The sequence below is a fragment of the Lagopus leucura genome, unplaced genomic scaffold (assembly GCF_019238085.1).
Source record: "Lagopus leucura isolate 7727_CA_CO unplaced genomic scaffold, USGS_WTPT01 Super-Scaffold_100044, whole genome shotgun sequence".
Taxonomy (NCBI): Eukaryota; Metazoa; Chordata; class Aves; order Galliformes; family Phasianidae; genus Lagopus; species Lagopus leucura.
The window spans coordinates 3,321,997-3,344,545 of NW_024962291.1; the positions used below are offsets into that span (position 1 = coordinate 3,321,997).

Sequence of the window (22,549 nt, forward strand, 5' to 3'; positions counted from 1 at the left end):
ACGAATATCTTCAGAGAAGGGCAGTCCACAACCTCTCTTGCCAGCTTGTTCCAGTGCTCTGTCACCCTCCGAGTAAAGGATTTTTCATCATGTTTGTATGGAACTTCCTGTGTTCGAGATCATTGGCACATTGCTTCTCATGCAGTACTTCAGATGTGGCCTCACCAGGGCAGAGTAGGCATTTTTAACGTGCCTCAGACCTTGTTGGCCATAAGGGCATGATGCTGGCTCATGGCCGTGTTGTTGACCACCAGGACACCCGTTCCTTCTCTGCAGAGCTACTCTCCAACAGTCAGCTCCTAACCTGTACTGATGCATCTTAATTTAAAAGAGTAATAAAAGGACTTCAGTGATACTCAGTAACTTCTTAGAATTAATTATGGGCCCCTGAAGATAGAAGCATGACACTAATATGAAGACTTTTGTTTTCCATTCTCCATTTAATCATTTGGTACCAAACTTGTTAAATAAGAAATTTTAGCAATTGACCCTAGATTTTTTAAAAGGAAGATATAGGCAGGGCAAGAGCCACTAAGGCTGTAAACATATTAATAAAAACTTATTTTTGTTTTTAATTTGAAAAGATGAAATTTTTAAGATCCTGGGAAGTGAGGAGACTAAGTAGGGAAAATAATTCCTCGTTTTAAATTGCTCTTTTGTCACTTTCTGTAGCAAAGTATGTATTCACGTATATGTAAAACCACTTACCTTTAATATTTTATTTGTGCTTCATCAAGCTTTAATTTTTCCTTTATGGAGTTCAGTGTCTATCTTTGCCTGTTTGTCCAAGCCATCTGATTTTGCTGCTCTGCATATCTTAGAAAACAGTACAGCTTTCAGGAAAAAATCCTGTCTTTCTCAAGAGAACAAAGAGGTGCCTCTCTATACAAAGTGAGTGAGATTAGAAGAAACAGTTGCCCTTAGTGTTGTAAATTTGCATACCCAGCTCAGGCTGTGCTCAAGTGCTGGCTGAAGCATTCTGCAAGCCCTCATGTGTAAGATGAGCAGTGTGCTGGGAAGTGGGCTCTAGCTGTCCCTGCACTTGTGCAGCCTGTGGTGCTTCTGGTTCTGTGAGCATAAATGCATCCTCTTGGTCTACACAAGGGAGACAGACATGCTTCTCCTCTTTTGACTTCTTGATGGCTGTGGAGGATAACGCTTGCATCCCTGTTTACGTAGGTGTTGAGCCTGTTTCTGTCCTGGGATTTCATAGCCCATGGCCAGCAACAAGTGCTGTTTGTCACTTTGCATTAGCATCAGCAGATTTGATGTCTTCTCTCTTGGTTTCCTTAAAACCAAAAACTTGTCTAGATCTGTGAAGAAAACCATAGATTGAGAGGAGGTTACTTATTCTACTTTAAAGTTGGTGCACCGACTTAGCAGAGAGCTTCCATTACCTCATCTTAGAAATAGGTATCACTGCACATTTGGCCACAGGAATCTTACAGCTGAAGTATGCTGGTTGGCATGTAATGTCTATAATGCTATGGAAGAACTTATTCCTTTGTTTAAAGGAATTCATGGAAACTTTATCATACTTGAAGCTAGAATCTTAAGGAAGCCAGATTTGGAAAAGTCTTTATGGACTTTTCCTTATTAAGGAAATAATGTGGTTGACCTTTCCAGCAAGGATAATGAAACTTCAGGCCTTGCTTTTCTTCAGAAAGCTAAAATTCACATTGGCTACCAGAAATATGGATTTTACCTCTCATCTTTTTGTGGACGTTGCTGGAAAAAGATATGTAGACCCCTTAAAGTAAAGGCCTTGTTCATAATAGGTTTCAGATGAAACTTTATCTCGTCTTTCCACGTCAAGTGTCTGGATGAACTTCTGTGATACTTCATGATCAGGTACACCTTTGAGGTCTATAGGCTGGGCCTCAGAATATGTGTTCCTTCAGGTAAATGTTTTCTCAGCATCCAGAGACAATTTCCTTATCTGTTAAATAGCTGTTACAGTGTCATGATGTGTTCCACGTCAGTTCACAAACAGCCCTGCTTGTTTGAAACAAAGCATGCGTTTTAATAGGTCTGAATCTCTTATTGCACAGCTGAAAAAGTCTGATCTCTTTTTCAATTCAGCTACAGTTCTGTTCACGGAGAGCTCTTTTCCCATTGTCTTTTGATGGAAAAGACTTTCTTGCTCTTTTGCCTGGCAGTATACTGAAATTCATCAAGGTAATGGTTAAACTGTCCTTACCTGCAGCAGCTGCCTTTCATTAAATCTGTTCCTTCAGTCCTTCCCTTCCATGGGAACTGTGGGGTTACAAGCTTTAATGACAGATAGTGTGTGTATGTTTTGCAGGGTTTGGTGTCTTTGTGGATCCAGTTTAAGCTCCTTTAGAAAAAGCTGAGGTGTACTCTAGCAAGGTAATTGCCCTATCTTTCTCAGGCTGACATTGACTATACTTGAAACAGTTCCTGAAGTTATTCGTGTAGTAACTGATCAATCCAAAACACTTGTATTTCCATGCCAAAAACTGTGGAAGTGAGCAGTGACATGCTCTTGAAATTTATATTATCTTTTTCATAGTCTTCTGAAATGGATTCCTTGCACTAAGTACACTGCTATCCCAACGCACCACGGAGAACTCAAATTCCTTCACTGGCCATTAGGAGAAATGTCTTGGTTTGATACCTGGTATTTGGCCACCTGGGAGTCTGTTTGACACAGAAATATGAAAAGGCTTGAAGCTTGTTACACCAGTCCTGCCTGCCTGTCCTGTATGAGGACTGTTCCTCGTAGTTAAAAGTGGCGTGAATTTATATATGGTCATTTGCTCACAGGTGCAGAGTTATTTTCACTGACAGAGTTCTTCAGAAACAGCTGTCTGCATGTGTATCTCATATTCATCTGCTCTGCCTCCCTTTCCAGGGTTAATGGGTAGTTGCCTGTGTTGGGATGATGTGGCTGCGAAGCCATGAAGCTGTGTATGCGCTGAGCAGGAGGGATGGCAGTAGTGAGTGAGCTATGTATGCATTAATAACAGGGAAAAATAAGTCTCTTATGCAAGAGGGCTTCTATGTGTTCACAGCATGAAGGTACATAACTTCCATCTCTTGGAGAGCTCATTTTGTCATATTAGTATAATTTTTTTAAATCTCAGTAAGATGTTTCTGCTTTCACCTTGTAGAAAGGAGATCAGAATTAAACTGCAAAGGGTTGTGTGTCACTGCACAGTGCAGTCCTCATATGCACGTGTAAGTTTAAGCAAGAAAACTCCTTTGTTGAGCTTTAATCTTCATCTCCACCTGTGTCCTACAGTTTCTTCTTCATTTTAATTTTTCCCTTGTGCTGACTGTTGCTTCGTTTCTTATTTCACTCTTCCTTTACATTCTCTTTGCCTGCTCAGTGCTTTATTCTTCCATTTCCCTGTATCATTTTCATTCTGAATCTTCCTGAGGTGGTGTTTCGGTCTAGCAGGTTGTGAGATGCACCAAAACATTTTTACGGTAGCTATGTGTTAAATGGGCATGCAGGAGAAAGTGCCTGAGAAACAGTGGCCCGTATTCATCTGTAGTGCGACTCATTTTCTGAGATACACAGGTGTGAGACTCTACTGCTCTATGCAGTGTAACTATCCCAGTAAATTGATTAACCCTAATTACCAGCTGCATTTAAATGAACAAAGGATCAGGTTGCCATCCTTCAAGTTGATGTTACATTTCATGCTAATCTGCTATATGGAAAAAATCAGATGTGCTTTCCTGTTAAGTAGTCAGTAAATTTAGCACTTTCCTATTTGGTAATTCAGTAAAGCATGATTTTCTAGTCTGTTTTTTTCTCCGTTGTCTGCAAGTTTCTGGCCACTAATATAAATGTGTACTGACAAGAAATTCATCGGGCTTCTCTGCCCCTGAGGGATTACTTATTAGACTTATGCAATGCAAGGTATTAAAAACACTTTTGTCTGTCACACAGCCACGGGCAGGGGAGGGGGAATTTGCCAGTTGCTAATGGATACCTGGAGGTTTTGTGCATGACCATGAAGAACAGCTTGTGCACTTTCACCCCTGATGTTCCCTGAATAACTCGGGTCTCATTTAGGTCAATAAGCCTTTATCAAAACGTCAGGAGTGAAAAATGTGTCTTGGTGTAAGCCGACTGGTCGTTCCCTCCAGTCACTGGAGTCTATAGAACAATCAATGTTCTCTAAGCTTGTCTGCGTGTCATGCAAAGAACTGGATGACAGTAACCATTGACTGCATGTCTGTTGCATTGTCTTTGGAACAGCCCACATTTGCATACTTGCCAATGTTCCTGTTAGCCAACGAACCATGGAGGGGCCTTAAAAAACATACACACACAGCTCCGATGCAAATTTCCTACGCAGAGAATACACACTTCTTTAAAGCACAATCCAGGCTTTCAATTTTTACCTTCTTGCTATCAAAACGAAACTGCAATCCTGACAAGCCCGTGGTTTCTGGCTGTGCATGGACTGTTTTATTGTGCAAAAACATAATCTTTCCTGTGGGTTTGTCTTTTTTGTCTTTTCCTACTAAATTTCTTGGTTTTGTTTTTCTTTTCTTTTTTTTTTTTTTTTTTGTAACCTGCTTTTCAGGGTTATCTGAAGAGTATTGTCTGTGCTAATGGCTAATGCATATGATGTGAGGCCATACTTCCCTTCCTCCAATTAATTATTTTGAATGAAGGGCAGTTTTTGCTCTTTGCTCAGTTGCTATTGTCTTTTGTTGAGGGATTTTCTTTCTTAGTAGTGATGAAAGAAGACGCATTCGTTTTCTGTAGACTGAAATGTTCTTGAATATTAGAGTTTATTGAAAATGTCCTGGAAATGAATGCAGTCATCTGGTCAGCAAAGGCAGCCTCTGTTAGTTTGTTTTGCAGTAATGGAACCTCACAGAAAACAGCACTGTTAATTTTGTCCTTTGGTGTAGGTTCTTCAACGACTTGAAGTGAAACTGGACCAGGGAGAATTTTGTTTCATTTGAAGCTTCTATCAGAAGACACAATCTTTCCTTAAAGAGTCTGCTACAGAGACTGTTTCTTTAGACTTATGACTTTAAATATGGCTTCTTTATTTTATTGAAAAAAAACAGATTTAATAATACTCCAAATTAGTTAAAGATAAGTGAAGGGTTCTGATGGATCCTTTCAGCAGCAAGCTGTACAAGAGATTCTTGGCTGGGTCAAAGGGTCTGAGCTTTATATTCATTGCAGCCAACAATCTGAACAATTTCATTAGATGTTGAAAATGTAATTGGAATACAATATAACTGACTGTGATGTTCTTCTGCTGCACCTGACATCATGCAGGCATGATAAGACTTTCATAACCGAGGAGGAGAGTCCTGGCATTCTCCTAGCTTTTTGGAAGTGCTGCAGAGTAATTTCGACACTGAAGTGCCCTGAGATGAGCACTTAATGCCATCAGAAGACTGGAATTTTGAAGCCACACAAATAATATCGTGAAGTGTATTAATGCATAACAATTTCTTCCCCTCTTCTTACTGCTTCTAGCTTCTATTTTACTGACCTTTCAGGGCAATGTCCTGTCCATCATTGAAGCTGATGATGTGACTTTCAGTGGTGTTGTCTGGGTTAAGGTTGCATCTTGAGTATTTTAGTTGATTTAGAACATCACTTTGAGTCACATTTGCTAATTTGATCTCATGAAAAACAGCAGTGAACGCTGCAGAAATGGCAGAGGCTGGGTAAAATGTTCAGCAGCATTTCATTTTCTTTTTCATGTTAAATTGCTTTCTGTAATAAGGAGTTCATTATCTGCGTTGTCCTACAGAGCTGTAGTAACTAATCTGCTTTAGTTTTTCTGTATGCCACGCTCTGTGTATTTTCAGCTACAAGCCACTGTTACCATTCCAATTAGCAGTCTCTGCTGCTGACTGTGATAGAGAATGTGACCTGTTATTAGTGAAGTTGGCCAATAAGGAAGTACTGCCTTTCCTTGGTATTTGAGGTAACTATATTGAATGTGCCACACTCAACCAGTCTCTATGAAAGCAAGGTTTATCTGCACACCGAGTTAAAAAAATGACAGAATGGTACCTTTATGTACCAGCAGAAATGTCAGATGTCTTTGAGATTTATGGCTTTGTACAGATTTCCAAAGGTGGAAGTCAGTCTGTGGTTAACACGTGGTTCGGTACCCACAGCACTTCAGGACGAGACTCCTGTTTCTTACTGTTGACAAGAAGGGGTGCCTGATGTCTTACAGTGTTTTCAACACACCTGGGTATTGGCATGTCAGTAGTGGGTACTAGAAATGTTACTTTCATCCATGTAAGATTAAAAGAAGATTGAAAAAGTATAAATAAATGTGTGGTTGGTATGGTCAGCGGGATGTGAAGCACACCTCTTCCTGAAATGAAATTCACTAGAAAAATACTCATCTTCTGAATATGGGCTCTGTTTGTTTTCTTTGGCTTGGTTAGGAAACCTTTTGTTTGAATTACAGAGACCAAGTGAGTTGTATGGAATGGTTTTCAGTTCTTGCACACGTAGGCGAGCCAAATAGCATGCAATTAAAGTATTAAAGTATTTACATTTGCTCTCAATCTTTAATTTTTGTTTGCCAGGTTTTCTGTTACCTTAAGTAGTTTTTGAATAGTTTGTGTTTTGTTTTGTTTTGTTTTTCTAACCTTCCAAATCGTGCATTTTATTTTAGCATTTCCTAATAGCTACTGGAAAAAAAAAAAAAGAAAAAAGATGGAAAGACAGTAGAACATTAACCTAGTTGTCCATCTTCTGTTTCTTTTAGGAAATTGTATTAGTGGTATTCTTTGGAACAGAATATGTGGTTCGGTTATGGTCAGCAGGATGTCGCAGTAAATATGTTGGAATATGGGGAAGGCTTCGTTTTGCTAGGAAGCCCATTTCAATCATCGGTGAGTATGCACAGCTTGCAAGGTTGATGTAAACACCAAGTAACGGTTATACTTCAAAGTTCTGAAAAGATAAATTTCAGTGGAAATGGGAGCCAAGTGAAAGGGGAAAGCTCTTGTCATTAGTATTATCGTAGATCTGAGTTTCCTTTCAGAAATCCACGGCACTCTTTGGAAAACAAATGTAGCTTGGCTTGTTTTTCCAGAAAAGCAGCGTGTTTTCTTTTCACAAGTGATCTGAAGCTTTGCCAGAAATAAGTCTCACCCATAGTCCTGTCTCCTGCAACCTCGGGACCCAAACACTTAGAATTGCTGCAACTTCTTTTCTTTTAAAGTTGCTGAAATCCCCTTTATTTTTTTCTTCCCTGAAAGCCCTCTGAGTATTTTAATATGAGTTACTTTGCACTCTAATTGAGGCACACATTGCCTGGTGAAGCACAATAGATGCACCGCAATTACTTTGTGTACCAATTAAATTAAAAACTGATTCTCTGCAATGCATTTGGATCTGGATGCCATTGTAGTTGATATCCTGACTGACTTCAGTGTTCATAGAAATTGCATTGGCATTCTCTCTGCATGTCATAACTCATATTTTTTATAGAATGGTTGTCCTGTGTTTAATTTCACTGAGAGAAATGTAATAACCTAGAAGCACTCTTCACTCATAAGAGAGCTATATAAAGACAGTTGCCCTGAAGCACTTAAAATATAAATAGATTAAACAGAACAAGTTTTGGAGAGGAGTATTGTTATAGAAGCGCAATATAGCTTGTTTTTCTGGCAGTTCTTTCCACTACTCAGAAATGCTATTTGTCGTTGACCAGAATATACCAGAATTGTTTCATAAGCAATTTGCAAGCTTTTCAAATGCAAATTACAAAATTTTGTACCTGGATATTGTTACAATCATAAAGTTGCTTGGTTTAACTTCTCTGTGTGCATGCATATATAATACGTACTTTCAACTTACTTTATATATATGTGAGACTGCCTCTCGGATGTGACTGCAGCTATAAAATCTCTGTTACAGTAGAGATCTCTTGAGATAAAACTGATGGGGTCATTGTTCCAAGTAAAACTGACATTGGTTATAGTAACAGCCTTGTGGAAGCATTACAAGCTGTCTCCAGCTCATTTTTTTCAACTGACTTTTATTTTTCAGATTTAATTGTAGTTGTCGCTTCCATGATAGTTCTGTGTGTGGGCTCTAAAGGTCAAGTCTTTGCAACCTCAGCTATCAGGTAATTATATGCAATAGAAGAAAATAATGCTGTCTGTTTGAGTTAGGTGGCTTTTTTCCCCCCTTTTGTTTACCTCCTGTAAGGGTGAAAAGCAGTCACTCCTCTGATATTCACAGAGTAACAGAGCAGATGACCATTCACATATGGGTGTGAAACAGTAATGTCATGAAGTGTAGTGAAAATAAAATTTTTAATCTGTTTTCTGGTTGTAATTTTCTTGCTCTAGCAATGGATTTATGTCTGTTTGGGGTAGGAGTGAACATCTAGGCATGCACCCCCGCTCCTCAAAGAGACAAACCTTGAAGTCTACCATAAAATACTGTGCATCTCTTTTAAAACGGTCCTTTGGAAGGCACAGACTTCCTCTCTCAACCTCTTTTTCTCCTCTTGTATGTTTGGCCTCTTCATTCAATTAAAACTTTTGTTCTAGGGGCATCCGTTTCCTGCAGATTTTGCGGATGCTGCACGTTGACCGTCAGGGTGGCACGTGGAGGCTGTTGGGATCAGTCGTCTTCATACACAGACAAGTAAGTTTGGGTACTCCAAGGAATGGCAAAATAATGGATGCCATTTGTTTAATAGTAATTTAAGTTCCTATATTCAGAGCAGTGTCTATGCAGACATCCTGATGATGTTAAATATATTCAATGTGGAGACAGGCGGCCATTTATTTTATCCAAATGCAGTTGTTCTATCCTGTTCAAGGGACAAAAGAGCATGTAAAATATTAAAAATATTCACCTACACTTTGGAAAACTTTTGATGTATATGTGGACTTAACCACAGAGAATGAGACTTTTAAGACAGAATGTGAATGTTTCTGTAAAATATATATCTAAGTCATAAAGTTGTTTTGAATACAGTAGCACTGTATGAAAAATTCAACCATCCAAATTTTGGTGACCAAAAAGTTAATTTGTCACATTTGCACGTGAGGAACACGTGTTTATTTCTAACATTCAGGCAGTGCACACTGGGCCGAATCATTAGATACTCAGTAAATTCTTTCATCACTGAGCACAGTGGATTCTTATTAAATTGCACAGCCAACAGTTGGTGTCAGTGTTTATTACATGCTGAAACTGCATTCTTCTGAACCAGTTCTCTTTTAGAAAGCACCAGCGATGTGTAACTTAGATGTCTTAACAGTACTGAATCAACGTTATTTTGACTCTGTTTGCAGGAACTGATAACTACACTCTACATTGGATTTCTGGGCCTGATTTTTTCCTCTTATTTTGTGTACCTGGCTGAAAAAGATGCTGTAAATGATTCTGGAGAAACAGAGTTTGGCAGCTATGCAGATGCCCTATGGTGGGGAGTAGTAAGTATGGCAATTTTACATGTTAGCAGTCTCAAGTATGAAGTGTAGTTCAAGCAGACACGGAGAGAGAGCAGCACTTTGACATGGCCTCTTATTGCTGCAATCAATTTTCTGGTTTCGCGAGTCTGTGAAACCAAGAAAATACTATAGAAGATCTGTGGTTTTATTTGGTGTTTCTTGTCTTATGTCATCCAAAGTGATCAAGTTCTGTATACAAGGTATAGAAAAATCTACTCTCATTTCTACATGCTGTCTTCCCATCTGTTATAGTAATTTACTTGCTGCATATCTCATGGTAGGATTCAACCTTCTAATACAATAAGGCTTGCTAAGTCAGGGTTTTCCTCTTTTTGTTGTTGTTGTTATTATGCTTATCTATGGTTTATCATTCAGCCTGGTACAGTAATTTCCTGCTTCATCAGAATAGACTAGTTCCAAAACAAGGATCATCTGAGATGCTTAATAAATCTGGGCACAGGACCTTTTTAAATTACTGTATTGCTTTGGGACCGACTCAGTAGCCTTATGTGGCATTCCTCTTCACTGAGTTTATTCCTATCTTGCTCAGAGGTATTACAGGTGTCTCCAAGATGTTCCCATACTTTGACATGTTGATGAGTCTTCAGTTTTGCTCATAAATCTCTGCTGCAATGGCTAGTAGTGACAGTTGTCTTTCTATTTTTTATGTGTACATACTGATTTGGCAGCTCATTTGAATTCTGTTGTTCCTGCTAGTAACAATTCCCTCCTTTTCTCCCATGATTTGCAAATATTATGTTGGCTGCTATGTTCTGGGATTTTCATTTTGTAATTGTTTTCCTTTCCTTTTCCTGCTAGACTTCAAAGGAAGGGAGTTGGAACTAGATGATCTTTCTTCCAACTTAAGCCACTCTATGAGTCAGTGATTATGTATGGAGCAGTCCTCATACCTCCCTTTCACTAACAGAATCTTCTTGAGAAATAGCTTTTTATAAACTCCTCCGTGTGTGCGTTCATATTGTCTTCTCTCTACAAACACTACAACACTCCATTTCAGGAAGGAAGGGTCTGCATATACCCTTGCATGAATCCAGCAGATTGTGTGTAGGTTGCTACTAAAATCTGCTGATGAATTCTTTTCTTTGCGTTTGCCACGATAGAAAGCTCCCTCTAGCACCAGAAAACTTGCTGTGTAGTGCAAGGAAGTGGCTTTCTGGCAAGGAGCTTCTTCGATGCTTTCATATCATCACAGTATTTTTATTTTACAGTACAGGACTCACATAAATCAGTAATAAACAATGGCAGATGAGGCTGCATTTAAAAACACATGCTGTCATTGGCATTAGCATTAAAAATTGAATACGTGACAGATGAGATTGGCTTTCTAGAAATACAGTAAAGCTTTCTTTCCACAGAGGCAATGAGATCTGTCAGGAGATTGAAATACTTTCTTTTCAAGGAATTACAGCTCGATTAATACATATGCCAGTTATTTATTATTTATTCTTTTTCATTACAGTAATCTTGTTTAATCAACAGATTTAATTATGGTCACATTATCTTCCTGTCATAATTTATTTCAGGATACCATTTGGACTGCGTATTACTGTATTCAGTGAGTCTCTAATGGAACTTGCTTAATATTAGAAATAGAATTTAGTGTCCCTGTTCTGCTCTAGCTGCAGATTGTTGGAAGGATTTAATAAAACATAACTGAAATAAGTTCAGACCTATCTCTTCTTGATTGTTGTTTCTTTTTGTTTGATTATTAGTTCTTTCTGATTGATTTTTAGTTTTTTGTTTTGTTTTTTTGTTTGTTTGTTTTTAATTAGATTAAAAAAAGAACCTACAGACTTGGTCCAATATCTGACGGATGCTTCCTGCTGAGGGTCTCAAATTATTTAAAACAAAACAACAAACAACTCTCGAGCTGTTAGTTCCTAAAAGTTCCAGTTATGTTTTAGGCAGAATTTTCAGAATGGCTCGAATTCTGCTCACTGAAAACCTATCTCCATCTGTTTTGGACTGGGTATGCAAAAAGTAATTTGCAATTCCTATCTCAAAGACCACCACAGTTATATGATCTCTCTGGCACGCAGCTGATCTCACTGCTCAAAAAGTGTCCTATTTGGCTTTTGTAGCAGGCAATACATCTAAAAGAACAGGACTTGATGCTGTTTTCACACACCCATCATTTCACAATCTACAGCATAGTGCTTCTCTTTTCTTTTAAATTAGCTCAGTGTATATCTATGCTGATAACGTAGTTCTTTGGGTAATGGTAACAGAACATGCAGCATAGCATAAAGTAGGTAATTTAAAAGGTCTATATTACCACAACTAAACTCCATCTGGAACTGGGTACTTTTATTTTGCTTTGCTTTGCTGACTATAGGCATACCCATAGGGTGCATAACTCTTAATTAAATGTTCTTCATTGTCATTGTTGTTATTTTTAAACCTATATTGTTGTTCCATTTCCATATGTAAAATGGCATCCTGGACTTTATTTGAATTTCCTTCAGTACTCCAGGCTGTAGTTATTGGCTAGCTTGTAGGCTGCTTGGAGAAAACTCTGGTTACCTTGTCACATGGAATAAAGTCTTGTTTGTATTACTGCTGCTTTTGAATGCAGAGCGTATTGTATAAATAATTCTGCTGATGGCAGCCTGTCTTGTATGCCTTGTAAAAGACAAAGTTGTTGTTTGTTACTTGCGTTTCATTTACATGATCCACCTCTCATCTACATAGGGCAGGTATGCAACCTGTTACACTGTTCTGTATAACAAAGCATGCAGTCACTAAGACCTAAAGAAAGACGATAAAAACAAGAATTAAAACGCCAAACTAACCAAACCAGCAAGATGTTCTTATCCAGTCTCTCAAAGAAGATCTTCATCAGGAAGTGTTATTGTCCTGTTGTTTCTGTTGTTTGTTTTGTTGTTCTTCTTAGGTTTTCTTTTTTTTCTTTTTTTTTTTTTTGGTTTAATTTTTTTTCTTCCCTTTAAGTATTAAAATTAGTCACGCCTCAGGCAGATGGATGGGAGCTCTCCTTTTGATATCCACTGATTGGTACACAATTTCCAGCTTTCACATCTGAACAAACATCCTTCAGGAAAACCATTATGTGGATTGTGCTAGCAGTCTCTTTAATCATGAGCACTATTTGCCAGAAGCAATTATTGACTATAGCCATGCATGAATATCGCGCTATGCCCATTCCTATGGATTGGATTGAGGACTTGTCTGCAAATACCAGCTTTAGTTAAGAGTTTCCTATTCCTTTAATTTTGAAATATGTGCTTTCTCACTAAGAACCGAATTCAACAAACACTGATAAGTTTACTTCTAAGCAAAACAGTGTTCCTGCTTAGCAAAGCCTAATTAATTTCACTTCATTTTCCTACCTCGTGTCTAGAACTATCCTTGTAGGGAAAGTTCTTATAGGGTTTTCAGAGTTTCCTCCTAAGATATTTGGCTATTTTGTATATAGTTAAGCATTATTTTTTCTCTTCTTGCACCTAAATAATACTGTTTCTTTTGAATTACAATGACTGTGTTTTGTGAGGTGTAGTGATAGCAGTACTACTACAGAGCAGAAGAAAAATGCTGCAGAATTTCCAGAAGCAGCTCAGAACTTGCAGTCAGACTATCTGCTTATGGTCATAACTTTCCCCAGCACTTTCAAAATCATGGCCCATTTCAATTTGCTGTTTTATTTTCTGACACTTTCTGTGCAGAAATGATATCTTGCACAAGGTCTGGACAACAGAAAGCCTTTTACTACAGATTAGAGAACTCTGTGTGGTCGAGATCGGCACTGGAGCACTGATGAGAGCAGATCTTGTAGGCAAAGCTGCCTGTTGACTCTGCATGCTGACTGCTGATGGCCAGCAGAGCTCCTGCTATTTCTCATTCATCTGATGAGGTAGTAGAGAAGGACTGGCACAAGGCAGTGCAGCCTGCAGTGTCCCAGAGAAAAAGAGCACGTACTGCTGTACTGTAAAAAACCTGAACAACTCACAGTGAATTATCAGGTGAGGGCACAAAGCTGCTGGGTCACCTGTGAGTTTCGTTACTTGTGTACATGTTAACTACTGCATTCAGGTCTAAAATTGTCAGTTAACTCCCAGTAAAAAGCATCGCAAATCTTTTGTGCTATATGTTATTACGTTCCTTAGAGAGTTTTGATACACAGATGATGATATTGCTAGGAGGTTTTAAGACTTCATGCCAGACAGTTTTCATAATTTAGTTACCTTTGTATTTTGGTAGGGCTGAACAAAACTCCAGTTCAGATAAACACTGACTGTTTGCCCATGCCTTCACTAATAATGCACAGTTCTCTTTGTTTTTGTGCAGTACGTTTGTCCTACATCTTGTTCTCCTTGAGAACTACAGTCAGGGAGGGAACAGCTTGTTTCACAAGAGCTACTGAAGACAGCTTTTGTTTGTGAGGCTAAACACTGAAAATGGGATCCAATGGCCTTTGTAGTGCACTGTGTTGCAGGTGTGTGTACTGCAGGAGATGGCTGACGAAAGAATGGAGATGAATAAAATGAGACCATGAAACAGAGGAACAAAAAAAATCAAGTTGAATTTCTCATATTTTGGAAATGAATAGGAGCCTGCAGGAGTGTCAGTTCTCATCAGAAGCTTTTCCAGGTTCTGCTGCAGAAGCTCTCCATAGAAACTGTAGAGGAACACTAATTAATTTTCAAATTGAATTCCATTTTCAAGAAGTAGTGAATGAAATGATGTACTTGACCTACCCATAAATTAGAAATAGCAACCAGAAAGCCCCCTTGCATCCTGTGTGCTTACTAAGCTGGGTAAAGCTGCTGTCGTGTCCCACCCACTCCCCTTTTTTTGTTTGTTTGTTTGGTTTTTTTGTTTGTTTGTTTTTTGGCACACAGGAGCAAATTTTCAAATTTTAGGTGAGCTCAATTAACTTTTAATATTTACCAGTTTTTTGTTTATTTTAGGACTTTTTCTTAGTGATATCTCTCAAGTGGAGATGGTTAGTTTGGACACCATTTGATTAGGATGCTGAGATGGCCATTACATTCTAGTTAGAGCTGAAAGTGACATCTGGAGGTAGTATTAGACTAGGACCTGTGAGTGATAGCTGGGCAGCACTGATCTGTTACCGTTGGGTTTTTCTATTTTTCTTTAGCTTTATACAGACTGCATACTTCATAACAAAGTAAGCATAAGTATCTGATCTATTTACACTTAATGCATTAATCTTAAGAGCTGGGAAAGATTGTACTTTATATTGAACAGGCAGAAATGCAGTTGACTAAGTAAGACATCAGGCAGTAGAAAAGCTTCTAGTGTTTTCTTTACAGAAGAGCATTTAAACCACTTAGCAGTTTACACTATATTTCAGTTGCAAAGAAGTCAAGGAAACAGTCAGTGTTTCTGGTGTATCTCTGGATGTTCTTATATTGCTTGATTTAATGAAGATGAGTACTTAAGTGGTCAGAAAATTCTATATGTTATTTGGTATACAAGAAAAAAAAAGCAACACAAAAACCCAGTGCAATTCATTTTGAGGTTTCAGTGCTACAAATTTGGAGACTACCTTAATTACTTTGTTTTTAAAGATGGCATTCCCTTGTTTGCTTCAGCGAACAAAATCTACTTTGTTTGCTAACCCAGACCTGTGATATCTCCCCTTTTATTGCCACTGAGTCATGCATTCTTGTATTCTATAGCTGCTGAGCTACCTACATGAGCACAAGGCATTCAGTATTTCCTCACAAGAGCAACTTTACACACCTGCTTAGTTTGTTCTCATTCTACCCAGACAGCCTTGAATAAAACCTTTATTCAGAAATGGCGAACACTGTGTGATCACTGTTTTCAGTTGTTGTCAGATTTTGTTTTTGCTTCACATTTCCTCTATTAGACTATTCATGCATGTATAATAAGGACAAGATTAATCATAGCACCAAAGCCTGTGATGTACATCAGATCAAAGTTCTGAAATAGTCAGTGGATAAATATGATTTTTCTCTAATTAAAACAATTAGTTTTCCATACTGCTTTGTGATGAAAATTTAATGTGTGAGCTCTTGTATCAATTTAGTTTTATTATGCCCGTGTATTTAGTATGCTAGAGTAGAAGTTGAGTCAATATTTCCATTATTATGATCCTATTTTACAATTCTAAAATTAGTATTGTACTCTTCAGGGGGCTTAAACCTAACTAAAAAAGATCACTTAGGGCGGAAACTTGGCATACAAGCTTTCAACAACATATATTTTGGTGAAAAAGAAAATGTAATTTTGGAACACAATACACTTGTAAATGGGTTAGTTGTGAGAATAGAGGAAAATGTTAACTTAAACACATGTTGTCATTTGCAAGTTATTTATGACCAAACTGTGTATTTTTTTAAATATATATCCCAAACAAAATGCACATAAAATACTTTTATTCTATCATTGATCCTTCGTGTAGAGGGAATGAATGGGGTTGGTAATGGAGGGAGGGAAAGACAGATACCTTTCAGATTTGTATGAGTTTTTCCTGTGCATCTATTTATTTTCACATTTCTCGTTGATGTATGTATTTAAACAAGCCATTAAGATTGTAATACACAATAGTTGATACTACTTTTCAGTGATATGATTGTATAAAGTTTTTTAAAACTGAGGCATGAAAGAGCTCATCTCATAATCTTTGATGTAAAATGGTGCTGGAGGCCATCGCGTTTTCCAGAATTCACTTGTTTTTGTAGGACAACATTTTGTGAGCAGAAAAATTGTGATTAAAATTTAGAATTTCCTTTAAATGGATCCTCTCATATGGGTTTACAGGATAAAATAATCACTTCAGTTTCTTCAAAGGCTTTGAATTTCAGTAATATCAAGAATATAGACTAAGGTATTTGTGTACTGGCCTTACCTTACTAATCCTTGTATTGGATGGGAACAAGGTTTGGAAATAAGCCACAGTTTAAGAACTTATCCAGAACATTATTTCATTTTAATCTATCAGTGACTTGCAACAAACTTGCATCATCATCATTTCAAGTAGGCACAGCTGTCCTTTTGTCATGCATTTGACAGACACAGAACGATAAATTGCTTGGAAGGTGGGTAGTGAGTCGATGGCTTGCTTCAGGTGTTTTTCAGGTACAGCTCAGGTGGGAACATGAATGTACAGTGTTTCCCTCTGCTGTCTCATCTTTTAATAGGAATGGGTGGCTATTAATGTGACAGATGGCAGCACTTCTGAACCACCTGTCACAACCATCGATTTCCCAAGGTCTCCATTCCTTCACGCCATTAAGAAATATCTCACTTGTATAAATCTGCCCTTCCCTTCTCTTCTTTCCTCCTCTGGAGATGCTGCCTGTGTTTCTGCAGTTGCTAGGGAGTGTGCACTGAAGCAGACAGGTGAACTGGGAGTGGCTGCAAGGCACAGGAGGGATGGTGTGTAGGTATTGCTGTCTGGGACTGACGTCTTTTGCGGCCTGTGCAGCTGAAGCTCATGCTCTCAGGGGGAAATGTGAAAAGCCAGCAGCTGAGGTGTGCTTCTGCTGCTTGAGAGCTTCATGTGTTTCACATGTTCTGGTTTGGTTAGCTTTCTTCAAAGCCACAGATAAAAATCTCTTTAATTTCCAAATTCAGGAATAGCTTGTGACATAGGTGAATTTGAATTGCTCTCAGATGCCAAATATATCCTTTCTGCTTCAAACAAATCCATTCTTTCCTTGAACTCCTGTAAATGATGACTTATTAAGCCTTGTTATGCTACATCACCATGGTGGTAATCTTTACTTCAGTGGAACCCAAACTCAACAGATGTTTCCTGTATGTGTGCATTAAATTATCTGTTCTTGCTCTCGATGTTCTGTCCGAGTTTATGATTCATTAGCCTGTTTTAAGGATCTGTTGCTGTACGGAAATTTTTCTGCTTCTCTTGCTGTTTATGCCAACATTATTCTCTAGAATACTTCATGTCTGACCCCATTTGTATTCCATAGTTACAGTGTGTGTACATGTATATAGACTTTCCTTGCAACAGCCCTCAAATTCTCTCAGCAAACTTCTCCTGCTCATAAAGAAAATCAGCAATTCAGAACTGCTGGCAGCCTCCCTCTAAGGGAAGGGTATGGTGTGGGCAGGCAGCCCACAGCCCAGAAACTCCTATACTGTAAAGTTGACTAAGCCACGAAGACTTACATTAATGGTTTTGCTTTACAAGATTTTAAACACGTATTTTATTGTAATTCAATTTCCTGTACCTCCTTCATTCTATTATGGATGAGGAAGCAGACCGAGAGCAGGGAACTGCCTTCTTAATGTCACACAGATTGTCACTGGGAGCTTTAGGAACGCCACTAATGTTTCTTTAAAATAATTAATGAAAATGAAATAAAGAAAAGCCAACCAAAACTGGCGGGTTAAAACTTTCTGTAAAGCTCTATGTATTTTTCCTCACAGGTGACAGTTACAACTATTGGCTATGGGGATAAAGTACCTCAGACCTGGATTGGAAAGACCATTGCTTCTTGTTTTTCAGTGTTCGCAATTTCATTTTTTGCACTACCTGCGGTAGGTTATTTTTTTGTTGTTGATCCATTCATTATGAGAAGAAGCTTTTTGTTAATAACTCCTTAAACTTCAGAATCTAAAACCAAACATAGAGTTCTTATTGTATGCAGCATTAGATTTTCTGTGCATTTGAGAAAGGGATGTGTAATTCAAAACACTTTTTTTCTGCCCATCTAGGAAGTGCAAAGAAAGTACTTCTCATGTTATTTACTTCTGGACTTCGTGACTTAATGTTTTGACTTTTTAAGACATTTACTCGTAGTTTATTCAACTGATTAAGTCCAAGGTAAACTGGAGGGTTCTTATGCACACTCTTCCTCTGGCAGAGCTACAGAAACGGTGTTGCTGGCAGAGGCAGCGGTAAGCAGTCAGGTGCAGAGATGCTGGCAGCTAATGCATCTGCTTGCCAAGTTAATGTATGACTATGGCCAAAGTCTCATGTTCAAAAGTGATTTAGGGATGAGATTTTAAAGATATATTGGCTCTTTGCGCTGAGGACAGATAAGTACTTTCTAACAAGATATGGGATACCTGAGTACCAAAAGTAAATTCAAGATCAGCAAAACCTAGACTGTGGTTTGGAAACCCAAAATTGTTCAGTGCAAAGAGTCGGTAAGGGTATTGCTTTCAAAAATTTAGCAGTACTTGTAAATTGTGCTTTTAAAATGTTTGTGCAACCTGAACTGTGCTATCAAAAGGTGAAATTGGATGCAAATTGGATGAAAAAAAATCTGGATCCGAATAGAATATCTCCTACTGTCAAAATCTTGCCAGCTTTATTTTTTAGCAAGTTTTTCAGCTGTATTAGCATAATATGACTGTGGCAGGGAAGTGATGGGAATAAGCTTGTGATGGATAATAATAATATTTTTATACCAAAACCTCCACAAAAATTCTTCACAATATTTAACAGCAGCTGTTAAAACTAAAGTGGCTGTTTAAAAGTAGTCACTTAATTACTCTTCGAAAGGTTGAGTACTTTTAAAGTATAGATTTTAAAACTCTCCAACATCAGTGTGTCTTCAAGATGTATTCTCCCCTTTTTACTTTCACATTTGTACCTTGATTAGAAGAGAGACTTAGGAAATGAAATGACCTACACGAGAAATGTGAAAATCTGCTTTTTTGGCTGTTTTTCTTCTTGGACTTGAAAGACAGCAAGATGTCGTATAAATACATGTACATCAGCCCCACATTTACAGTAATGCTTTTCTGTTTGCCTGTAGAAATGAAAGAACACCCCAGCACCACCTTTATCACTGAGATTCTATTATTGAGTTGAACAATTTCTGTGAGTTGCTCGTAAGGGGAAACTTAGGATTTGAAGCTCTAGCGGTAACTGTTGCACACTGCCCTGCTTCCTTTTTAAATGAGGGGAACTGTCTAAGATCCCAGACAAAAATAATTGCTGTGGCTAAATGAAACTGATGTGAGTTCTGGGTCTAGCAGTGATCCTGCTTTTTCCAAACATGGGATGTTTGATCATCATTAAGTCTTTGATCTTGGCTCAATGATTGTAATAGGGAAGGTCTTTCCTGTTTCTTTCAAAGCACCGAGTGATTAATACAGTTCTTACAGATTGAGCCAAGATCACTGGCTGCCCTGATACCTTGACTGCAGAAAGCAGATTATGCTTTTTTGAGTAGGTGCAGTTATATAAGCTGATTTATGGAAGATTTCAGTATTTTTATCTGTCTGGTAGTAAAATCTTTGTTAAATATGGCTGTAGCTATGCACATGACCATGTAAGTGACTTGCCTTATACTTAATTATGGACTTTAAACTACGTTTGGAAGCTGCTTCCAGTGCCATGCTGCTTATCCTGAAAATGCTTAAGATGGCCTCAAGTTGAAGTCACCTTAGTCCTGACTATTTTTATGTTCCTTTTCCCTTTTCTCATCTTCCCATTCCTGCATAGGATAATGTATAAATGTAGGAGCTGCTTTACTACAGTTAAAAAGGCTTTCTTGTGACCTGAATCTTACCATGCCAAAGCTTTATTAATAATAAAAATGAAGTTAAGCACATCAGGTTTATATTTTTCCCTATTCTGTCATTCTCCTGCACAAGCATTTTATGAGGCTTTTGGAGGGTATGAATTACCACTGCTGCTTGCTTTTTAGTGTTTGAACTCAGCAGACTTAAACAGGTTTTGAATCAGGGCACGAGAGAATTCATAGTTTGTTTCAACAAGTAATATTAACTGAGTCTAAAAACAGTATTAAGTCATTTCCTCTCAGTAATTAGTGGGGTTTTATGATGCTGAATGGGAGTTCATTAATGCAACATAATTTGGCAAGCTTGTGTGCTTTCTTTCGTCCTTTTAAAAATATGTTTAAAAAAAAATTAGTTGTATGTTTTCTTTGTTCCCAAAGGGAATCCTTGGTTCAGGCTTTGCCCTGAAGGTACAGCAGAAACAAAGACAGAAGCATTTCAACCGTCAAATTCCAGCTGCTGCCTCTCTCATACAGGTACAAAGTTCTTGCATTTCACATATTATCATTTTTCTCCATTTGTACTTTTTTCCAAACTTGGCAATGTTCCATGGCCTAATTCATGTAGAAAATTGCCTAAGACTTAGAGATACCAGTCTCTTAAACAACTTTTGTGTTTACGGTGGTGTTTCCAACTAACGAGCAGGAAACTTCACTCCCAAATCAGGTCAAATTCTTTGCTTCTGCAGTTTAAAGTAGAAACTGAAGGCTATCCTGTGGCTACTGAACAGTTTAACTGTGGAAAAAGTTATGAAATGCTGTGTTTACAGTAGTGAAAAATAGAGAATAGGCTTCATGTAAAGTCATGTTTTAAAACAATATTGTTCCTTGTAGAAACAAATGTCAGATACATTTCATTTTCTTTTGCACAAATAAATTCTTTAAAATCTCAGCTTTCAGAGAATTAAATTGGAGATGACTGGGAAATGTGAGATTCTGCAAAATCATTTTTTTCTATAGGGTTCCATAGAGGCAGAAAATTTAATGCCATCTATTAAAAGTATGGTTGTAGTTCTGTGCGAAGCTGGCATTCAGCTCACAAAAAGTATTAGTGTTGATTCTGTGGAGGATTTTTTCCTCCTTGTTTCCCCCTCACTCAGTTTCTGCACGTAGCTGTAGAAGTATGTGATCAAATTCAAAAGAAATGTAGATGTACCCCTATGTTGTGTCATTTTTGCCTTCTCGTATGACTTATTTCTCCACCTTCATGAGTGAATGTGGATTTCCAGGTCAGGCTCTTTATGGAAACAGTAGCTAACTGTAAAGTTTATGCTTGAAACTAAACAGTCCCAGAGTTAATGTGAAAAAGTTTTAAATTTAGAGTTCTGGTATTAGCCAGAGATTAACCCAAAGTCTTCAGACTCGCTGTGTTTTGTTTGGATTACATGGTCAGAGAAAGGTACAGTTTTGCAAAGGATGGGTACTTAGTGTTCCCACTGATTCTTTTGGAAATCAGCCCCAAATTATTCTTAAGTCTGAGACTGCATGTCTAGAATGTCATACTTGGTTTCGTCTGAAATATTAAAGAGTGGAGCAAAGACAGTGAGTTGTTTACTTGTTATTTGTACTGATTATTACTATTTGTTAGTAGTTGTGGATCTCTAGAAGCCCAATTGAATAAGTTCTCTGCATCTGATTTACAAAGCAATTACTCTTAAACCAGTAGGTTTGTGAAATAAGTTCAGGAGAGGGCAACAGCTGAAATTAGCACTTCTTTTTCTTGTATTCCTTCTTGCTTTCTTCTAGAATCCACTTGTTTCTTCCAGTATCCTATTAACCATGGTGGGAATTATATGATTGTTTGATCCTTTAGTTTCCAAATGCTGTCTGCTTTTTCTCTATCATTCTGCATTGCTTTATTTCTTTCATCTTGTGTATTCTGCCTTTTCCCGCTTGAGTGTATGTGAATGTCTGATACATATGGCGTAGAAGTGAGGATCTGCTGTTCTAATCTGGAGACTAATTCTTAATCATCTTTGATCACATATTTACATTTTAAGAGAGAATGCAGCAGTGCTTTGTCTCTGGTCTCATTTCCTAGCCCTGCTTTTCCTCCTTTGCTCTTTGAACTTAGTACTTTAATCATTGGTTGTTGGGGGAGGTGGAAGATTGCTTTTGTTTTTTAGCTTCTGCTTAACTAATTGTGCTGTTTCATCATGTTCTCCATCATCATCACTTCCTTGAAAGAATATAGCCCTACTGACCATATCACAGTTGCTTCTTTTCCTGACAGAACTCTTATGGAAGAATGATTTTATTTTATTTTTTCCTGTTCAGGGGCCTGAAACATGGGATGCAATAGGCAAAGCATTCAAAGTTTCAAAATCACAGAGGGAAACTGGTGCAGAGTGAGAAATTCAGCTCCAGTCTCCCGAGGCCTGTCTAGAATTCTCTTTTATTATTTGCTGCTAATGCAAGTACAAGTAGTACTTGAAAACATTGGTCTTACTTTCCATTTTGCCCAGCTCAAACTAAGTGTTTTTTGTTTGCTGATTAAAGATTCTGAACCGTTCTGAGTTTATGTTTTCATGGGAGAAACTACAGAGTGCTTATAGATTTCTTACGTGCTGACT

At 37.9% G+C, this 22,549-nt stretch overlaps 1 protein-coding gene across 1 annotated transcript in view; it reads left to right on the forward strand.

The window, feature by feature from the left end:
• The window catches only part of KCNQ1 (potassium voltage-gated channel subfamily Q member 1), a 328,391-nt gene that overhangs the window by 74,630 nt on the left and 231,212 nt on the right, over window positions 1-22,549 (forward strand). Inside the window, exons 3-8 of the mRNA XM_042884501.1 lie at window positions 6,741-6,867; window positions 8,030-8,108; window positions 8,539-8,635; window positions 9,292-9,432; window positions 17,872-17,982; window positions 20,358-20,453. Of these exons, the coding sequence (XP_042740435.1) occupies window positions 6,741-6,867; window positions 8,030-8,108; window positions 8,539-8,635; window positions 9,292-9,432; window positions 17,872-17,982; window positions 20,358-20,453 (651 nt within the window). The remainder of the gene's footprint in view (window positions 1-6,740; window positions 6,868-8,029; window positions 8,109-8,538; window positions 8,636-9,291; window positions 9,433-17,871; window positions 17,983-20,357; window positions 20,454-22,549) is intronic.